The sequence below is a fragment of the Podarcis vaucheri genome (genome assembly GCF_965113315.1).
Source record: "Podarcis vaucheri genome assembly, chromosome: 12".
NCBI lineage: Eukaryota > Metazoa > Chordata > Lepidosauria > Squamata > Lacertidae > Podarcis > Podarcis vaucheri.
In genome coordinates, this window is record NC_138750.1 from 61,102,450 (window position 1) to 61,121,414 (window position 18,965).

Below are 18,965 nucleotides of genomic sequence, written 5' to 3' on the forward strand. Positions count from 1 at the left end.
TTCTCCTAAATGTCAGATCAGAAATGAGTCCTATATGGTAACCAGAAAGGGACAATGTTGCATAGAAGATTCAGCCATGGGGGAGAGTTGCCTGGCTCCCAGTATGGGGGTGGAAGGGGGAGAGGAAATTCCCAGTTTGGGGACTGAGGAGCAAGTAGAAATAAGAAACAAGAAATAAAGCTGAGGCCGTTTCCTAACCACACAGGAAAAGGAAGAGGTTTGCCTCTTTGGCTGCAAAGGGATAGGCAATTTGCAACACAGAGGGAAAGATAAGAGTATGGTGGAGACGGAAACAAGAACTGGAGACGGAGCTCAGCTGCTCCTCTGTTGCCGCTGCCACTGCCTACCTGCAGGTTCCAGGGCGGCCTTGCCCTGAGGCAGCTCCGCGGGATGGTCAGGGCGAGCTTCAGGTGCTTCCTTTGGCTTGGCCACTTCCACCACAGCAGCCAAGGGCTCCTTAGCGTCTCCTTTGGACTCTCCCGGGGGTACCGGTTCTTTCGACTCTGCTAGAAATAAAAGCATAAAAACATCAGTGTTTTTCTTTTTTTTTAAAAAAAAAGGAAGAAGACAAGACTGGCAAGTGCTAGGATAGTTGTGTACAAACACAGACTTGCCATGGACAAATTGAACAGTATCTGCAATTCATTATTTTATAAATTTTGTATTTGTTTGCTTGATTAAGGAAAACTATTCCCCCCCCTTTTTGTAATGGTACACAATATCTTAGTTGTTCTGTTTTGCTTACTACATGGGTACACTTTCTTGTTTCTTCTTCTTTTGTGTGTCTTATCTTACTTTGTGAACTTGTAATTTTGTACCTTTTATTTCTCAATAAAGAATATAAAATAAATAAATAAGAAACAAACGAGTAGTCAAGAAAGGATAGCCATCTCCAACTATCTAAACGGCTGCCACGTGGAAGGTGGAGCTAGGTTGATTTCTGCTGCTCCAGAGGGGAGGACCGAAGCCAACTGGATTCAAATGACACAAAAGGAGAGAGACTCCGGCTAAACTATAGGAAGAACTTTCCGACTGTAAGAGCTGTTTGACAGTGGAAGAGACTTCGTCGGAAGGTGGTGGGCTCGCCTTCACTGGAGGTCAGAGGTTAGGTGGCCACCTGCCAGGGATGCTTTAGCTGTGACACCTGCTTTGCAGGGGGCTGGACCAGTTGACGCCTGGGGGTGCCAAACCTACCATTCAATGATTCTATGAGAATCACCACCCCCGCCCCCACCAGCTTGCTCCCATGACCGAAAACACAGTCTCTAGGTACAGGTCAAAACCAGCTGCCCAAGCCTGCAGAGGACAGATAAATACCGTATTTTTCGTTCTATAAAACGCACCAGACCATAAGACGCACCTAGTTTTTGGAAGAGGAAAACAAGAAAAAAATATTCTGAATCCCAGAAGCCAAGACAGCTAGCGGGATTGCTGCGCTGCGATCCCGCTGGCCGTCCTGGCTTCTTGCTTGGCTGCACGCAGCCTCTCCCAGGCAAGGGGAGCCTTCATCCCCTGCCCGGGAGAGGCTGCACACGGCTAAGGCTCCCCCAATAGCCGCTTTCCCTTTAAAGAGCGTGTGGAACGTGTGTGCGGCTCTTGGGGGCTTTTCCCCAAGGAGGGAGAAGGGCAGCCCTTCTCCCTCCTCAGGGAAAAGCCCCCAAGAGCCGCAAACACGCTCCACGCGGCTCTTTAAAGGGTGCGCTGAGCAGAGCCTCCCGCCTGCATTCGCTCCATAAGACGCACACATATTTCCCCTTACTTTTTAGGAGGGGAAAAGTGTGTCTTATAGAGCGAAAAATACGGTACGTCAGCCTCACCATGATCCTGGGCTGAGCGATGTAGACCATTGGCCTGGCCCAGTGCAGCAACCAGGACAGTATTGCCCATTTCAAGAGCTCTGCCTGCCAATATCCCCAATGTGCGGCTGTCCATCCATCCACCCTGTTTCTTCCAAACTGCCCAATCCCCAGCTCAGCCCCCACCTCTATTGCACTTGTAGGGGCACCGCTGGTGGGCCTCCCTGCTGCTGCCTCCCCACCATGAGAGAAGCAGGCGCAATCTCCTGATACGAGGAGGGTGTGGCTTCCATTGGCGCCGGCAGAAGGAAGGAAAGCAGCTTTCCCCATAGGAAGTGACATCTTTCCCCCCCACCTCTTTCCTTACCTGCAGGCTCCGGATGAGGCGCCACAGGTGGAACCGACAGTGGCTGCTTGTTCTCCTCCGGCTTCTCAGTAGGCTTGCTGGGAGGCTGTTTGTCCTTCTCCCCGAGCTTCTCCAGAGCAGGGAAGGTCTCCCAGGGCTGGAGGGGCGAAGAAGGCGTCTTAGGCCCTTCTTGGCTCGCCGCGGACTGGTTGGGAGAGATCTTGCTCTCTTCCACTTTCTTCTCTAAGTGCTGGCTGGGAGAAGCTTTGGGCTCTTCTGCTTTGGGGGCTGGAGCAGCTTTACTCGCCCCCTCCTGCACATGCGGGCCCTCGCTGACCTTCTCTGTGTGCTGGGTGGAAGGAGCCTTCGGCTCTTCGACTTTCGGGCTTGGGGGCTGCCTCTCCTTTTCCTCCATGGGGAAGATGAGAGGGGGCTTGGATTCCTCCATTTTCTGGGCGGGGGGCTTGGTTGCTGCGCTTGCCTCCTTCTCCTCTCCCCACTGGCTGAAGAAAGGCTGGCTGTCATCCACTTTCTGGCTGGGAGGAGTCTTCCTTGCGAGCTCCTCTGCCTTCTGGGACTGGCTGGTCTCTTCCTTTTCCTTGTGCTGGGTGGGGGAAGGCCAGCTCTCCTCCTGTTTCCCCAGCACAGGAAAACCGCCAGTACCTGGAGCTGTAGCGTCTGCGGCCTTCGCTTTCTGCTCCTTCGTCGCTTCTGGAGAGCCTATACATAGCAAAAGAAGGAAGAGGTGCCTTTTTTCATCTGCGCCATCCGACTGCCAACGATTCCCCTCTAGGATCAGTGATACTGGTTCACTCGCCTGTCCTCAACCAACACCTCTCCAAAAGAAGTGGCCAAATGGCAGGTGCTGAGGACAGATGGACAGTGACCATCCCATTCCTGCCCGTGAGCTTCCTCCCAGGATGTGGGGAGACAACCTGTCCTGGACGGTGCTGCACTACCTTGGAAGCAGCAGGTCTGTAGCTTGGGGGCGCTCCTGTATTTGTCATGGATGGCTCAGGTGGCCTCAGTGGCTAGGAGTACCTTCTTCTAGCTCTGCCTGATTCATCGGCTTTCGGACAGGAAGGACTGCATTGCAAGGGGCTGGACTAGATTTTTATTTTATTCACTATATTTATATGCTGCCCTCCATCAAAAAATCCCAGGGTTGTTCACAAGAGAGAAACGAGATGGCCTTTGGGGTCCCTTCCGACTCTACAAATTCTGATTTGGCCATTGCACTCCATGAGCTGGGGACTTCCACGCTGGATTACTGCGCAATGCAATACCAGGGGCTGCCCTTGAAGGCAACTCGGAAACTTTAACTGGTCCAAAATGAAGAGCTGCTCTTGTGCCCGAATCCTGCTTGCTGGTTTCCCACAGGTATCTGTTGGGCCACTGACGTGATCCAGCAGGCTCTTTTTATGTTTTTACGGTTAAAGGCCTAAATTACTTAGGCCCCAAATACCTGACCCCTCTTTGTGGTTCCAGCACCCTCAGAAGTGTGCGGAGCGGGGCAGACCCTAGGGTGGGGAATGTCTTACCCACAGAGGCACGATCTTCGTCCTATGCTGAAGACACACTTCTTTGCCCTGGCATTTGACACATGAGATCATGACAACAATGGCTGTGTTCTGCCTATATGATAGCCATGTTCAAATATAGAAAAGGATGTCACATAGAGGAGGGAGAAAGGTTGTTTTCTGCTGCTCCAGAGAAGCGGACACGGAGCAATGGATCCAAACTACAAGAAAGAAGATTCCACCTAAACATTAGAAAGAACTTCCTGACAGTGAGAGCTGTTTGACAGTGGAATTTGCTGCCAAGGAGTGTGGTGGAGTCTCCTACTTTGGAGGTCTTTAAGCAGAGGCTTGACAACCATATGTCAGGAGTGCTCTGATGGTGTTTCCTGCTTGGCAGGGGGTTGGACTCGATGGCCCTTGTGGTCTCTTCCAACTCTATGATTCTATGATTCTATGATCCACAGCTGGAGGCTGAAATGCTCCTGAATACCAGTTACTGGAAGCCACAGGAGACAGAGCTCTTGTGCTCAGATTCTGCTTCTGCTCAGATTCCCATTGGGACACCTGGTTGGCCGCTGTGAAAACAGGACGCTGGTCTAGATGGGCCATTAGCTGCCATGGACTGGCTGGACGCGGAGGAATGGCAAGTGGCACCAGTTGGGGAACCCCCAAGGTAAGAAGGCTCAGAGCCTGGGGATTGGTTGTGGCATGACAAGGAGTGGTCAGAGGGAGGAGGAGGTGTTGGAAGCCGAAGAGGTAACAGGGTTTAGTGAGCAGGGAGAGGCTGTGGCAGAGAGAAATCCAGACTCTAGAGGCAGAAGTGGAAGCTGGAGAGCAGGGAAGCTAAAAGGCAGAGATGAGGTAGGTTGGTGAGGAAGCCAGGGGGTCTCCCTTCTCCTGCTATGATCAGCTCCCCTCTCCCTTGGTCTCCCAGAACCATAAGAGGCATGAAGAGAGCAAAGCAAAGACAGACAAGATGAAGGAGTCTCAGATCACTTGGGAAGGACGGGGGGAGGGGGGGAGAAGACTTAGGGAGCAGTGGGAAGGCAGGAACCTTCAGTCCTCACAACTGCCTCAATGGGGCAAGAGAAAGATTTGCTGTGCTGACTAGGCCTGAGCTTCTATTTTTGGGATAAAGAGTTAACTTCACTGACACCTTGTGAGTTATTGCTGATCTGCGCCCAACGTGATCCAGCCGGGCTCTTCTTATGTTCTTACTGGATTTACATTTTAGGACCCAACGTATTCTTGTGGTTGTGATTTGGTTTGAACTGTTTGCAACGTATTTTCAATTGCTGCAACCCTCCCTGGGATCTCAGGGTAACGGCGGGACGGTAATCAAAATATGCTGGGGGAAGCCTGCTCTAGAGAGGACTCTAAATGGCAGCTTTTTCTGGAACTCTAGCATGTTGGAATACTGCTGGTTGGGGTCTGCTGCGTTTGCAGGAAATCTGGTGCCACCGTTCCAACTGTAGGAGCTCCAGCAGAGAACGAGGTCATGGAAGAGCAAAGCAGGGCAGGATGCGGGCGTCAGGAGGGCCATTGATGGAGATGATGGTGTGAGACAGAGAAGGAGGGGGTGAAGGTTTGGGGGCAAAGGGGGCAGGGGGAGAAGGCTATACCCCAGACCCATTTCTTGTGGGTTCCTGCTTGTGGGACCAACTGGCACTTGAATGAAGACCATTTCCTGTGCAAACCCAGAACCCGCCTCCTTTTCAAGCATTGCAAGCAAGCCAAGAAACAAACGCACACTACGAAGTCTCGAAGGCAAGCTCACCTGCCAGGGATTCTTTGAGAGGAAGAGATTTCTGGTCAAATGACGGTTCAAACCCCATCAGCTCTTCCACTGCAGGGGCAGACCCGTGACCTCCGACCGCAGGAGAAGCTGGAAAAGAAAAGGAAAGAAACGACTTAAGCAGAAGATTTAAAGGTACGTGTAACTCCTGCTGCCGACGCCACCATTTGGAAACAGAACAAAGCAAACAGCCGAGAAAGAAAGGGGGGTCATTTTTCCTGCCTTTGGGATGGCAGGGTGAGTTCGGAGCAAGTTCAGAGCCAAATCGTTAACCGGTTGCCCCACTACGCAGAAGTCAGGAGTACAAATAAATTACATGATAATAATTATATTTATTTATAATCTGCCTCGTCCCCAGACTGGGAAGCTCAATTATAAATCATCCCAAATGTCATGAGTTGGGGAAGAAAGCCTGACATCCCTTGCCCAAGAAACCCCATAGCCCTAGGGGGCAAGAACCACAACCCATGTTTTTCCTCTGCTCAGTTTGCAGGATGCTTGGGGTGAACAGGACACCAGAAATGCTACATTGGGGTGGGGCAGTCCTGTCCCCACCTCACTCATCCTATCCACCCCACACTGCCATGAAACAGCTCTGGGAATGATGCACCGGAGCCTATCGCTGCAAGCAATCATCCAGCAAGGGTAGTATCCAGATCTCAAACGCGAGCCAGCTTTCCACAGAGCTCTTCCTCACCTGCTGGCGCGGACTGCTTTGACTCTGGTGGATTGGGCTCTGTGATGTCTACCAGACCTGTGTCGGAGCATCCTGGGAAGTTCGTCGGGATCTTGCCGGGTGCTGGGCACAAAGAGAGGGTGGGGGTTGGGGTGGGATAAGCTATTCACACAGAAACTGAGCTGGAGCCACCAGCCAGTCTGAATGGCGTTGGGGCAGGCGCTCTGCCTGACACGACAGCAAATAGGCAGCATCCATATAGAATGTAACTGAGAGAGAGAAAGCCTTGAACTGGGGTAGTGGGGTGGTAAAGGTCATTCAAAGTGCATGGGGCAAGCATAGATGCCACAGACCTGCCCCCCTCCCCAGGTAAAAGCTTTCTTCACCAGATTCTCTCCGTTCAATCTCTCCTTCCTGCTCATCGCCCTTTCAAGAGGACCTGACCTGCTTCCACCTGTGGAACAAGAAGGGGAAGGGAGTTGGGGAGCACCAGACTGGGTAGGTCATGCATCTCTCTCTGCCTCCAGCTTCAGCCAGGATGCATGAAGACAGGGGTGGGGAGGCAGGACCTGGCAGGGACTGGGAACGGCAGAACCCCAAAAGCTGGGAAGCAAAGGATTCTGGGAACCGTCTCGTGATGTTTTGCTGCTCTTTGCGCCACCAAAACTCCGCCTTCCTCTCTGAGAATCAAGGTGTTGTTTGGAAACAGCAGGTGGGTCCGTGCCAATGCCTGACTGAAGAGCCTCAAAAGAACACCTCCTCTCTGGAGATGCTTCTGCTTTTTTTTACCTGGCGGCTCAAAGAAAGGTGTTCCTTGTCCCTCTGCTAAGTGCTGAGGTCTCAACCAGAAATCTTCAGGAAGCCCCGTCTCTCCTGCAGGCGCTACGGGAAACAACGAGCAGATACACAGGCTCTCATGAAAGCCCACCCAAAAGGTGGCTTCACGACAGGTTACCTTTGCAGACCCCCAAGTCAAACCGCCCCAGGTTTTTTGTTTCGCCAGAAAAGAGGTGGAGTTAGAGGACCACTAGGAGGTCTCCTAGGTGGTGTTTGCTGAGCAGCTGTGGCTGACTCAGGATTGCTCCAATTCGCACCGGGGCTCACCTGGAACACCCACACAGGTCAGCTACACAACTGGCAGCCTCAAATCCTACTGCAGACCTGGGTGCTGTCTTGCTTTGATTCTGCTTGTACTCTTTTCTCTCAGACAGAGGAAAAGCAGGGATCTCCTCTCCACAACATCTTTGGCGGCCACGTATCAGCCCTCGAGTGCAGATTTGCTCCTGCTTTTCTCTTCTTTCTGAAATGCAGCTTGCAGACCCATGCATACTCGCCTCACACCCTAGTTTCCTAGCTGCAGCTTGCCTCCTCCCCGCCCCCCATTCACCCCCAGGACTTCTGGTGTTCTTGGCAGAGGCAACAGATCAGCATGGGCTCACCTGCTTCGTTCTGGTTCAGCAGAGACTCTGCCCCGGAATCGAGGAAGGCCATGGGGTCAAAAATGTTTGCAGGAGGATGTTGGGGTCCCAGAGGGGGCTGCTCAGGCGCCCCTGCAATTCCGTAAGGTGCTGTGAAAAACAAGGCAGGTTTTTTGCACCACCAGCTACCACATTTCCCCTGCCGTCCACTATGTGGGAGTTCACGCTTAGACTGAACCAAGCTGATTTGGTCTCTTAAGTGGGATGCAATGCGTTTCCATCAACTAACAAACTAATACAAACCTTGCAGGAAATGAAGCCCCGGCAGCTAATTGAGTCAGGATTTCCTTTCCAGGTAGCATTTTGCACCGAGGAAAACACACTTCCAGATGAGGAAGAAAATGTTCATTTCCTCTTGCTGCTACCAGCACTCCCAAGTCCTAAGCTTGAGCTTATTACTTTCCTGATGTTTTGTGACAGCAGGAGGAAGGAAAACTACGAAGTGCCTTTTAAACAGATTTCCCCAACCTTGGGTCCCGAAATGATTTGGACCCCGTCACCCCAAGCCAGCATCCGGGGGGTTTCCTAAAACCAGGGATGGAGAGACTTGGTGGCAGCACAATCACAGCAGCTGTCTGGTAACTGCTTGCCAGCTCCACTTTACAAAGCCTCTGGTCCTGCTGCGGTCGCCTGCAGCTAACCAGCAAGGGACCACCTGACGCCCCAGTCCTAAGCCTTCCAAAACTGAATGAGCAGAGCATCATGAGACAGGTGGGTGCAGCAATGGCAGCCACTGGAAGAAGCAGAGGGGGTGAAAGAGGATTAATAAAGTGGGGAGGTAGCAACAAGGCCCCATCATACCCAATAGTGCCTTGCAGAGTGCCTAGGCTTCGTCTTAGCCTTGTGATGCAGACTTCAGAGGCGGCCTGCCCACCAGTCTTAGGCCAATGTTCAGCAGGGCTGTACAGTAATATCAATGAAGACTGGCCTTTGGCCTTGGATATATTCTACTGGGGGTCAGAGCAAGCAGAGGGGAGGGAAGCAGAAAGCGAGGCAGGAGGACAGGTTAAACAATTTCCCAGAGAAGCAGGAGGAGCCCCAAATGTTGCACCTCTAATGGCATTCAATTCTGGCTGCAGAGGATTGGGATTTTTTTGTTTCCACCAGCCGCTGGGAGAAAGGAAGGCCAGATCAACAGGAGCAAAAGGTCGGTGAAGTGGTGGTATTCAATTCCCTCACCGCCACCCTGGATAATGGGACACTTTGCCCAGGAATTAAAGGTTTCAAATCAACGTGGTCTTCTTCACACTTCCAAGCTCTCCTCCAAACACCAAAACGGCAGTCTATGATTTCAAAAAAAGATCTAAGGGAGGCATGAAGGAGCCCAGCCTCACGACCGACGGCCTGATTGCAAGCATGGAGATTTTTCAAGACCCACTGGCAGATTAGAAGTCTACTGAGAAAGCAGATTATGTCCCTCATTGCTCTCCATAATTAACACGAGTTTCAAAGCACACTGGAGAAGGAGGAGGAGGAAGAAGAAAGATGCCAGCCATGCAGAAGAATTCCTTAGTGGCACTTGAAGCGGGGAGAGAGTTACGCAACCGGCAAGCGCGGCGGAGAGAATTGTACCATGGACTTCTTGCGAAGCTGCAAAATACTCCCCGAAAGGCGGCACATTCGTCATTTCCTGAGGAAGCAGCAGAAGGTCGGACAGGACGTCTTCGCGGTGCATCTTAAAAGGCTCTATGGGGCAATCAGCAGATAGTTGGCATCTTTCTCCGGGGTCTCGAGCCGTGGCAAAGTTCAGGACAGCTTCCATCTTGACTCTGCAGCCCAGGACACCCCCAAGCCCCTTGCTCCTGCCACCTGCAGTGCCAGCCCTGCCTGCTGTGCAACTGACGTGGCAATCAGCGAGAGAGGGGTGCAGGGGGCCATGGCAATGGGTGCAAAGGAGCTGAGGCTAGCTGAGCCTCACCTGGCTTACAGGCTACCTACTGAGAACGTGGTCCAAGGGGAAGGAGGGGTTAGGAAGATGAATATCCCTCTCCCCCCACCCCACCGAAAAAACCCAACCCTTGGAAAAAAATGTGTGTCTAAGGACTTGCTATAGTGAAATTTTGGCCACTCAGCAAAGGATTCCCAAGCTTGAGCTTCAGTTATGTGCTAGGCAGGAAGCCCAGCACTTTTTAATGATGAGCCACAGCCAGACAGGTAGCTCAGTTTACAGAGAAAAAGGCTCTTAATCTCGGGGTCAGGGGTTAGAGCCCCACATTGGGCAAAAGATTCCTGCATTGCACAGAATTGGACTAGATGACCCTAATGGTCCCTTCCAACTTTAAGATTCTATGAGTCTACGTCTTTCAAGGGAACAAGAAGTGTGCTCTGTAAAGTTCAGCAGATGTCGAATTCTAGGCTCACTGCTGTGGGATCCTCAACCGAGCTAACTTTGTTCCAGGTATAGCTTTAAGATGTTACTGTCACTAAACTTTGTGCCAGGGATGGCTAACGCGAGGCACTCGGAAAGTTGCTGGACGACAATTATCACACTGGCACAGGGCAAACCACACTCAAACTGTTTCCCTGCCTCTACTTGGATGATGATAAGCAAGACTCATCAATACCCAACCCAGACACCCACTTCAGGGCAGGATTGAGAGGCAGCCAACCTAAATCATAGTTTTATTGCACATTTTGAACCCTAACCAGGGTCTCTTGACATGAGGAAAGATAAAAAGCATCTCTGTGCAGTTAAAGACATAATATCTGGGCTTGCAAGGTAACCTCTGTGGGAGTATTTTGAATTTAATTATGGGGTATCAGAGTTTTTAGGGGGTTAACCAGGCTGGGATAGCAGGCTTGTTGGTTTTTGAATGTCTGATGTATTGATTTTGCCTAAATAATATTGATTTATACTGATAATTTGATATTTTAAGCGCTATATTGTTCTTATTTTAATGGAATTTAGAAACTTATGGTCTGAGATGTACTTGATTTAAACGTAATTTAATTTATTAATTTTATCTTGTTATACCTGTGTTGCTGTATGATGTATTGAATATGGGCCTATGGCCGTAATAAAACTATCTATCTATCTATCTATCTATCTATCTATCTATCTATCTATCTAATGTCTGATATAGATTTTTTTCAATTTCATTGTTCTGTATGGGACAATGACAATAAAGATTATCGTAATCGTATCCTACACTATATTTTTTATTTTAAAAATGCCTCAGGTGTACCCGCTCAAATTGTTGAGGCATCTTACTGGAAGTGAAAATGTACTTTCAATAGATGGGTACCTGCTCAGACACAACAAGCCCAAAGCCTATGTGCAGAAGGGACAGGCTTGCATGTGTGTCAGATGACCCGGACGGCCTGCCACTTCCAGACAGTTCTCAAACCCAGCGACCACCTACAATCCATCTTGTTAGCTTGTGCCAGGAATCCTATTACACCCTTGACTGGACAGACAGAGGCAGCCAAGCAAGAGAGGAGCCTCGGTGACCTCTTTGCAGGCAAAGCGGCTTTTCCAAAACGAGCCTCTACCTAGCAGCTGGGTGGCATTACAGGAAGCGGAAGCCAAGCTTCTAAGAGAGGCAGGGTGAAGAGAGCCTTCCACGTTTCACTGGAAACAAAGATGTAGGTTTTCCCAGACCAACAGTGAGATACTGCAGAACTAAGGCAGGTGGGGATATTGGACGAGAGGCTTCAAGCATGATCCAGCCTTATCCTTCCCTGTCCCTGGGGCAGTCAAGACTTGCATGTGCAAAAAGAAGCCACATCAATGCTAATTCGTCCATTCCGCTCTCCTTCAGTGCCAGCTCTTTAATCAATTGGTTTTAGTGCATGGATAGCTCAGTTGATTAGAGCAATGTGCTGATAATGCCAAGGTTGCACCGTATGGGACAGCTGCATATTTCTGCACTGCAAGGGTTTGGAATGGATGATCCTCAGGGTCCCTTCCAACTCTATGATTTTACACTCCCAACTCAAAAGGTCATCTTATGGTGCTCTATCTGTGTACACAAGAAATTCTGGGGAGGGTTTTAACTTCGAGCCTTGCCAGCGCTTGGATCCCTTCACAGTGTTTATTGAGGCAACGGAACGATGAGTCTTCTCCACTAGAAGGGGATAACTCAGGCTTCCTCAACCTTGGCCCTTCAGATGTTTTTGGCCTACAACTCCCGTGATCCCTAGCCAGCAGGACCAGTGGTCAGGGATGATGGGAAGTGTAGTCTCAAAACATCTGGAGGGCTGAGGTTGAGGAAGCCTAGGATAACTCTTCTGTCCTTTGGACTAGGTGGTCTAAAGCAGGAATCAGCAACCTTTTTCAGCCGTGGGGCCAGTCCACTGTCCCTCAGACCATGTCGTGGGCCGGACTATATTTTTTTTTGGGGGGGTGAACGAATTCCTATGCCCCACAAATAACCCAGAGATGCATTTTAAATAAAAGCACACATTCTACTCATGTAAAAACACCAAGCTGGCCCCACAAATAACCCAGAGATGCATTTTAAATAAAAGCACACATTCTGCTCATGTAAAAACATGCTGATTCCCGGACCGTCCGCGGGTTGGATTTAGAAGGCGAATAGGCCGCATCCAGCCCCCGGGCCTTAGGTTGCCCATTTGCAAACCAGAGAAACTGTCCTGGACACCAAACACACCCCCCACAGACATGAACACAAAATGCCTGCTCTATTGTCTACAACAGTATTCTTCTTTCAAGCCTGATCTCAGCTAGGAGAGAGGACCCTGTGAGTACATGTGCTCCCATGGGTGCTGCGTTGGCAAATGAACTGTAAGTACGCCAAGAGCCTCACTGATCCTGCTAGGTGTTCCATACTCCTGAAGCGCTTAATAAGCACCTTCCACATGTAAACACGTCGGAGGTTGGAAGGAGCTCAAGTATTATTCCAAAAACATCCACTGTGACAACAGTCCCTACGGTGTCTTCAAAAACCAGCAAGTCCAAATTCCGCATTTGCTAAAAACATTATGAAATTTCAGCAAGCCTACTCACTTAGAGGTTGTCAGGTTTTTTTAAGTAGGTTTATACGCTTTCCCATATGTATACGTTACTGTGATTAACAAAAGGGTTTTTTTTATTTATGTGGCAAAACATTTAGGCTTCTGCTTTCATCAGCTGCTCTGATAAAAAAGAAGTGATGCCGTTTCCAAGGTGGCAGCCAGGAAAAAAAGAAAGGAAGATGAATATAAATAAGACAGCATCGTTTCATTTCTACCAGAGCAGTTGATGAAGACAGAAGCCTATGTGTTGTGCTACATGAGAGGGGGAAAAAGCCCTCTGCTTTATCAATCACAGTAACATACATATTATTTTAGTGATTATCCAAATCCTAAAGGGGGATCCATAATAAGTTTGTGTGGTATGCTCTTTGATGTAGGGGTGGGTGTGTAGATCCCTGCTGGGTCAAGCCAAAGACCCATCTAATCTAGGATCCTGTTCTCCCAGTGGCCAACCAGATGTCTATGAGAAGCCTGAAATATAATTCTGTGTGTAAATATAAAATCTCTGAGCTCCCACAGTCAGCGATACTGAATTACACCCAAAAGTCAGACTGTGTAGGCTATAGTAGAGCATATTCTTGCACATCAGCTATCAACTTCTACCCAAAAGCCTCTTTTCACATGTCAGAATAACTGCTACTGAGCCCTCATTGCAATATATTCTAGGGTTTTGCAAACGGGCCCCCTCATTTCCCCGTTTTTCAGGATTGATGGGTTATTTGAGGCAGCTTTAAAAACGGCAGAGATAGGGGATAAATCGGTTTGACTGATGCAGTTTGTATGCCCTCCACACTAATCTCTCTGTCCCAGCCTTGTAGGCCAGTGCCCACGAGCCATTCCAAGCCAACCGCTGTGTGAAATTGAATTTTGAAGGATTTGAGGAGTCCAGAGAGTACCCGCTCATGCAGGCAGCCGCACAAAGAAGATGCGAAGTGCTTCCGCACAGAGGGAGCCCCGTCAGCCTGGAATATCGGGTTGGTGGGGAGCGGCAGAGAACAACCAGACCAATTGTTTCATGCTCCAGAACACACGAATTATCACTGTGGCATTAAGCGCCGCACACAGAGCTAAATCATGCAAATGCTCCCGCAGCAGACAAGGAAGCTTTACTATCCATGACAGCTACGCTGCTCCAGGTGACTTATTAATGGAATTAAACTGAGCAGAGGTATGAGAAGGGGGCCCCATGCCACTGCCTGAGGGTGATGGACACCTGAGCAAAGCATGCCTCTCCGCTGACCTGTTGTGTGCATTTGACCCAGCAGCACGCCCACTTTTCTATCTCTGCTTGTCCAAAGCTAGCACGTGGGAATGGTGTTTCCATTTTAGGGTCCTTACACACACTTTCCCACCACGGAGGAAGTCTCAGCCTTGGGGAATGGGAGGGAGGGTCCCTGCAGCCTGGGGTGCTGGCAGCTGAAAACATTTAAAGAGCCAGGACAGCAGATGGGATCGGAAGGTTACTGGGGTGAGCTTCATGCCAGCTTTTAGAACTTGGTTGAATGCAAGTGACAAGAGAAAGGGGCTGACGGACAGAGGAATTAATCTACTTTCAGAACATTGTAGGGGTTTCTTTGGGCAGGGGGCAGTCAGGAGAAGATGTTGGAAGTGAATGCCTAGGACCCTCGTACCTACGGGACCGCCTCTCCTGGTATGTCCCACAGAGGAACTTACGGTCTTCAAACAAAAACATCTTGAAGGTCCCAGGCCACAGGGAGGTTAGGCTGGCCTCAACTAGAGCCAGGGCTTTTTCGGCTGTGGCTCCAATCTGGTGGATCGCTCTGTCACAAGAGACCAGGGCCCTGCGGGACTTGACATCTTTCCGCAGGTCCTGCAAAACAGAGCTGTTCCACCAGGCCTTTAGCCAGGGCACAGCCTGACTCCCTCCTTTGGCAATCTTCACAGAATTTTAGCCTAATGGTTGCCGTCAATTTGAGTTGAATTAATTTTATAATGAAATGATTTTAGAATGTTGTACTATTTTATTGTTGTTAGCTGCCCTGAGCACGGCTTCGGCTGGGGAGGGAGGGATATAAATAAAATTTGTTGTTGTTGTTGTTGTTGTTGTTGTTGTTGTTGTTATTATTATTATTATTATTATTCAGGACAGCAATATAAAGCACAGCACATGGTTAAACAGTGGAACTCCCTCAACCTGTGGGTCCCCAGATGTTGTTGGACTACAACTCCCATCACCCCTGAGCTCTGGCCTTGCTAGCTAGGGGTGATGGGAGTTGTAGTTCAACAGCATCTGGGGACCCACAGGTTGAGAAAGGCTGGATTAGACAAATTCATGGAGGATCAACAGCTACCAATGATGGCGGCTGTGTTCGACCTCGGCTGTGAGAGCCACCACTCCTCTGAATATCAGTTTTTGGAAACCACAGGAGGAGAGAGTGCTCTGATGTCTGGCTCCCGCTTACAGGCTTCCCATATGCAGCTGTTTGGCCACTGTGAGAACAGGATTCTGGACTAGATGGGCCACTTATCTGTTCTGGCAGGCTCATCTCACGTACCTAGCTCCACATGTATGTTCACAGGGTCTAAGCTGGTTGTGACTACACCCAAAGAAACAGATCTTTGAGTCATGGCGGAGTGTGCACTGAAAAAGTCATGGAATCATAGAACTGTAGATTGGAAGGGACCCTCAACAGTTACCTAGTCCAACCCCCTGCAATGTAGGAATCTCAGTTAAGGCACTCAGGACCAGGTGTGCTGTGGTAGTGGGGAAAATATTGGCTGTCTGTGCGTGAGCCTCTGTGGAATCATGGTTGAAGTATTTTTTTCGTTTCTCTCCTACAGCAGATAGTCAACCTGTGGAATGTTCCGAGCACATGGAAGCCACCACTGACAAACCCACCAGCAGAAAGATGCTTTAGGCCAAGGATAGTCCATGCGGTGCCTCTAAATGTCACTGGAATCCACTTCCCCTCAGCCCCAGTCAGCATGGCCAAAGAAGAGGGATGGATGGGAGCTGTAGTCCAATGACATCTGAAGGTCACCACATTGGCTACCCCTCGTTTAGGCAATGAAGAAGAGGACCCGGACAGACTCTGATGAAGAGGGTTGGTGAGATGGATGGGGAAGGTAACTCCTTCAGGCAAGCAAGTCCTAAAGGGGGTGGGGGACACTAATCTAACATAGACTTCTGAAAGCAGGCATTGTTCCTGGAATGGAGTTCAGGTTTGAAATTTCAGGGGGGTTTCGATAAAAATGCAGGCTTCTGTGCTTCCGTTCTCAGCGAAGCTGCAGCTGCAGCTACTTCTTACCTGTCACATCCATGGGCTTAAATGCTGGCTGTGGATCAAAACAATGGGCCCTGTCGTCCATTGTCCACGAATCATTGCGGTCCAGAAACTCCTTGTAGGACATCTTTTCATCCATGATCTTTCCTGGGGACACTGGGAAGAGAAAAAGGAAAGCATCGTTGATAACCGGCAAGTCAAACAGAGTCCTTGGTTGTGTTAGAGAAGAACTTCAGTTGGAGCTGCAACCTACAGCCCACTAAAATAAGGACAATTTTGACAATGGAGAGAAGCAAGCAGTGGTCATCCTCCTTCTCTCAAGCAAATCCATGTCTCCATTCAATCCTCCGCTGTACAACGACCTATGGGCGAACCTTTTCCAAGTCAAGCCAAGTAGTGCCTTAGCATTCTGAAGTTTCTTTTACACGTTCCCAGAAGTATTACAGTAGTGATTTCCTTCCCCTGCCCACCTGCTCATTCCTCATCGGTATAGAATCACACAATTGTAGACTTGGAAGGGACCACAAAGGTCATCGTAGGAATCACAGCTGAAAAATCTCAGATAGCCATCGAACCTCTGCTTAAAATTTTCCAAGAAAGGAGAGTCCACCACCTTTTGAGGTAGTTCGCTCCCCTTTCAAACAGTGCATAATATCAGCAACTTCTTCCTAATGTTTAGCTGAAATCTCCTTTCTTGCATTTGAATCCATTGGTTCAGTCCTAGCCTTAGGAGCAGGAGAGAACAAGCTTGTTCCATCTTCCACGTGACAGCCCTTCAGATATCTGAAAATGGCTCTAATATCTCCTCCCAGTCTCCTCTTTTCCAGGCTAAACATCTCCAACTCCCTCAGCCATTCCCCACAAGACTTGGTTGCCAGCCCTTGATGATCCTGGTCAATCTCCTCTGCATACATTCCAGCTTGTCAATTTGCTTTTTAAACTGGGGTGCCCAGAACTGGACTGAGGACTCCAGGTGGGATCTGATCAAGACAGAATCGAGCAGTACCACGACTTCCCTTGATCCTGACGCTATACTTCTGTTGATGCAGCCTAGACTAGCAAGCATGTTAAAACAATCATTTATATAATCACTGCCATGAACACAGACACGTTCATTGTCATGTGCTTCTGTGTGTACAAATCTTGACACAGATAAACACCTTCCCCCCACCTGCCTACTGACCTGTCCCTGCAGCCCCTCAGTCCTACCTTGGTGAACAATTTGCAATACTAGCTGGTCTTAATATTGTGCTGTCACACAGCTTTCTCAGCTGTCCTCCATCGCCCCAAGTCGATGCATCATTTGCAACTTAACCCTCGTTTCCCTTTTTCTCTCCTCCCCGTCACCAGACAAGAGGGTTTCATGCCAAAGGCCATGTCACCGCAACACCTCAATGCACGTAGCAGGTAACCTCTGGCCACAGACACTCTCCCTGTGCACTTCAGTGATAGCTACGGCCAATGACAGAATGAGCCACGAGGCTTACTCATGTAAATAAGCCCAAGGGAAGTGAACAAAGAGGATTGTGTTTGAGACCTCCCAATGAAAAGCTGGTATGTAAAACGCTCCGCCATTGGCAACCGTTTGCATTGGGTTTGTTTGTTTCTGGAACTTCTGGGAGGGCTGCAGCTGCTTGTCTTCATGAGAAGCAGGAAGTCAGAGGCCGTCAGCCATCCCTTTATACCAGAATGAGCTGCTTTGTTTCCACTGGATCCCCATTGGAGCAACACAGGAGGTTGCTACCAGTGCAGCGCTTTGCAGAGAGAGCCAACACCAACATCCTGTGTTTCAGGGTCACATCGCTGGGTGCTAACATGTGCCTAGAAAGCAGCAAAACTTTTTCAGATAGTCATTCTCAGAAATAATGCAGGCTGCTTATTGCATCTGCATTTCGCCCTTCTTTTTTAAAACTGACTTGCAGCTTTGTTAAAGAAGAAAGGAACTTAACAAAATGGGAGAATCAGCTCACATTCTCAAAATGATAAACACCCATCTTAATTTTCCCACAGAGAGAGAGATGCCATTCAAATGCCTGAACAGATACCCAACCAATGTTGGTGTCCATGCAAAGCATGTTCAAATATAGCAAGAGAATTGTGGTCTGCAGAGCGCTGCACAATAGATATTTATTTATCCTTCCATACTCAAAGTAGAAGTCTCTTAGCGACCGCACACTTCTTCCAAAGGACAAATGTATCTGAACGGAAATATTTGATCAGGAAGGGAAAATAAAGCACATTTAACATGATTTAAATTGGGGGATACATTTTCAGAGAATAATAAAGCACTTGTACTTATTCTCTTACAAGATTTCCACCCCTTGTACACCAAACCTTATTATTTTTAGAGAAAGTGGTGCTCTCTCTTCCAGTCTGCACCCCAAGGATCATTTCTGGTTACCATGCTACAGTTAAGAACCACAGGAACTGACGCAGATAAGCATCCTCTTAGATCAAGCACTTAGCATTTTAAACTTTGGATTGTCCACAATACTGGTGGGTCTTACTAATTTATCTCTGCCCCCTTCCCTCAAAATTTTAGCTCCCTCAATGATGATGCTACATGAAAGCTGTTGTTGCCATCATTTCCTTCTCACGCAGAGTGGTACCCTGTTTACCGAATTGCAAGTTCTTAACACCGGTGCGTAAGCATTCCTTACCCTCCCAGAAAGGCGCTTTCATTCGGTGTTTTGCAGTGTGTCTATTTGTTTAACATATCCATGATTATACAGCTGATTTATTATTAAAATCCTTTAAGCACCTCAAAGCCCTTCTTGCATTTGCCATGCGCAGGCCCCAAATTTGGCAAAGGGCAGAGTGGCTTCCTTCCAAGGCCTCCTGCCTATTGCACAGCTAGGGAGGAGAGTGACGCGGTTGACTATGGCAAGGAGGGCACAGCCCAAAGATTTAAGGCTGCCCCATGCGCTGCACCGGGAAGATCAGGTTGCACAGCAAGGGTGAGAGAATAATCCACATGTTGTGCATGCTGTTAAAAATCTAATCGATAGTGGGTGAGAAACTCCTGTAAAGCTAGCAAGATGGAAAGAAGGAATGTCGAGTCAGACCAATGGTTCATCTAGCTAAGTACTGTCCACACTGACAGGCAGCAGCTGCCCAGGGCTTCAGAGGGGA

At 49.1% G+C, this 18,965-nt stretch overlaps 1 protein-coding gene and 1 long non-coding RNA gene across 16 annotated transcripts in view; one reads left to right on the forward strand and one right to left on the reverse strand.

Annotated features, from left to right (window-relative positions):
* Nucleotides 1-18,965, reverse strand: part of LOC309514805 (uncharacterized protein) — a 214,980-nt gene that overhangs the window by 81,146 nt on the left and 114,869 nt on the right. For 9 of the 15 annotated variants that reach the window (XM_082192105.1, XM_082192101.1, XM_082192102.1 and 6 more), the window contains exons 5-12: nucleotides 15,858-15,989; nucleotides 9,184-9,297; nucleotides 7,573-7,701; nucleotides 6,923-7,015; nucleotides 6,155-6,256; nucleotides 5,440-5,547; nucleotides 2,164-2,862; nucleotides 348-506 (exon numbers count right to left, since the gene is read on the reverse strand). In XM_082192105.1, coding sequence (XP_082048231.1) covers nucleotides 348-506; nucleotides 2,164-2,862; nucleotides 5,440-5,547; nucleotides 6,155-6,256; nucleotides 6,923-7,015; nucleotides 7,573-7,701; nucleotides 9,184-9,297; nucleotides 15,858-15,989 — 1,536 coding nt within the window. The remainder of the gene's footprint in view (nucleotides 1-347; nucleotides 507-2,163; nucleotides 2,863-5,439; nucleotides 5,548-6,154; nucleotides 6,257-6,922; nucleotides 7,016-7,572; nucleotides 7,702-9,183; nucleotides 9,298-15,857; nucleotides 15,990-18,965) is intronic. The other 6 variants (XM_082192107.1, XM_082192111.1, XM_082192110.1 and 3 more) reach the window with 6 other exon arrangements.
* The window catches only part of LOC309515150, a 227,725-nt gene continuing 210,126 nt past the window's right edge, over nucleotides 1,367-18,965 (forward strand). Inside the window, exon 1 of the long non-coding RNA XR_014212325.1 lies at nucleotides 1,367-1,778. This is a non-coding gene — a long non-coding RNA (uncharacterized lncRNA). The remainder of the gene's footprint in view (nucleotides 1,779-18,965) is intronic.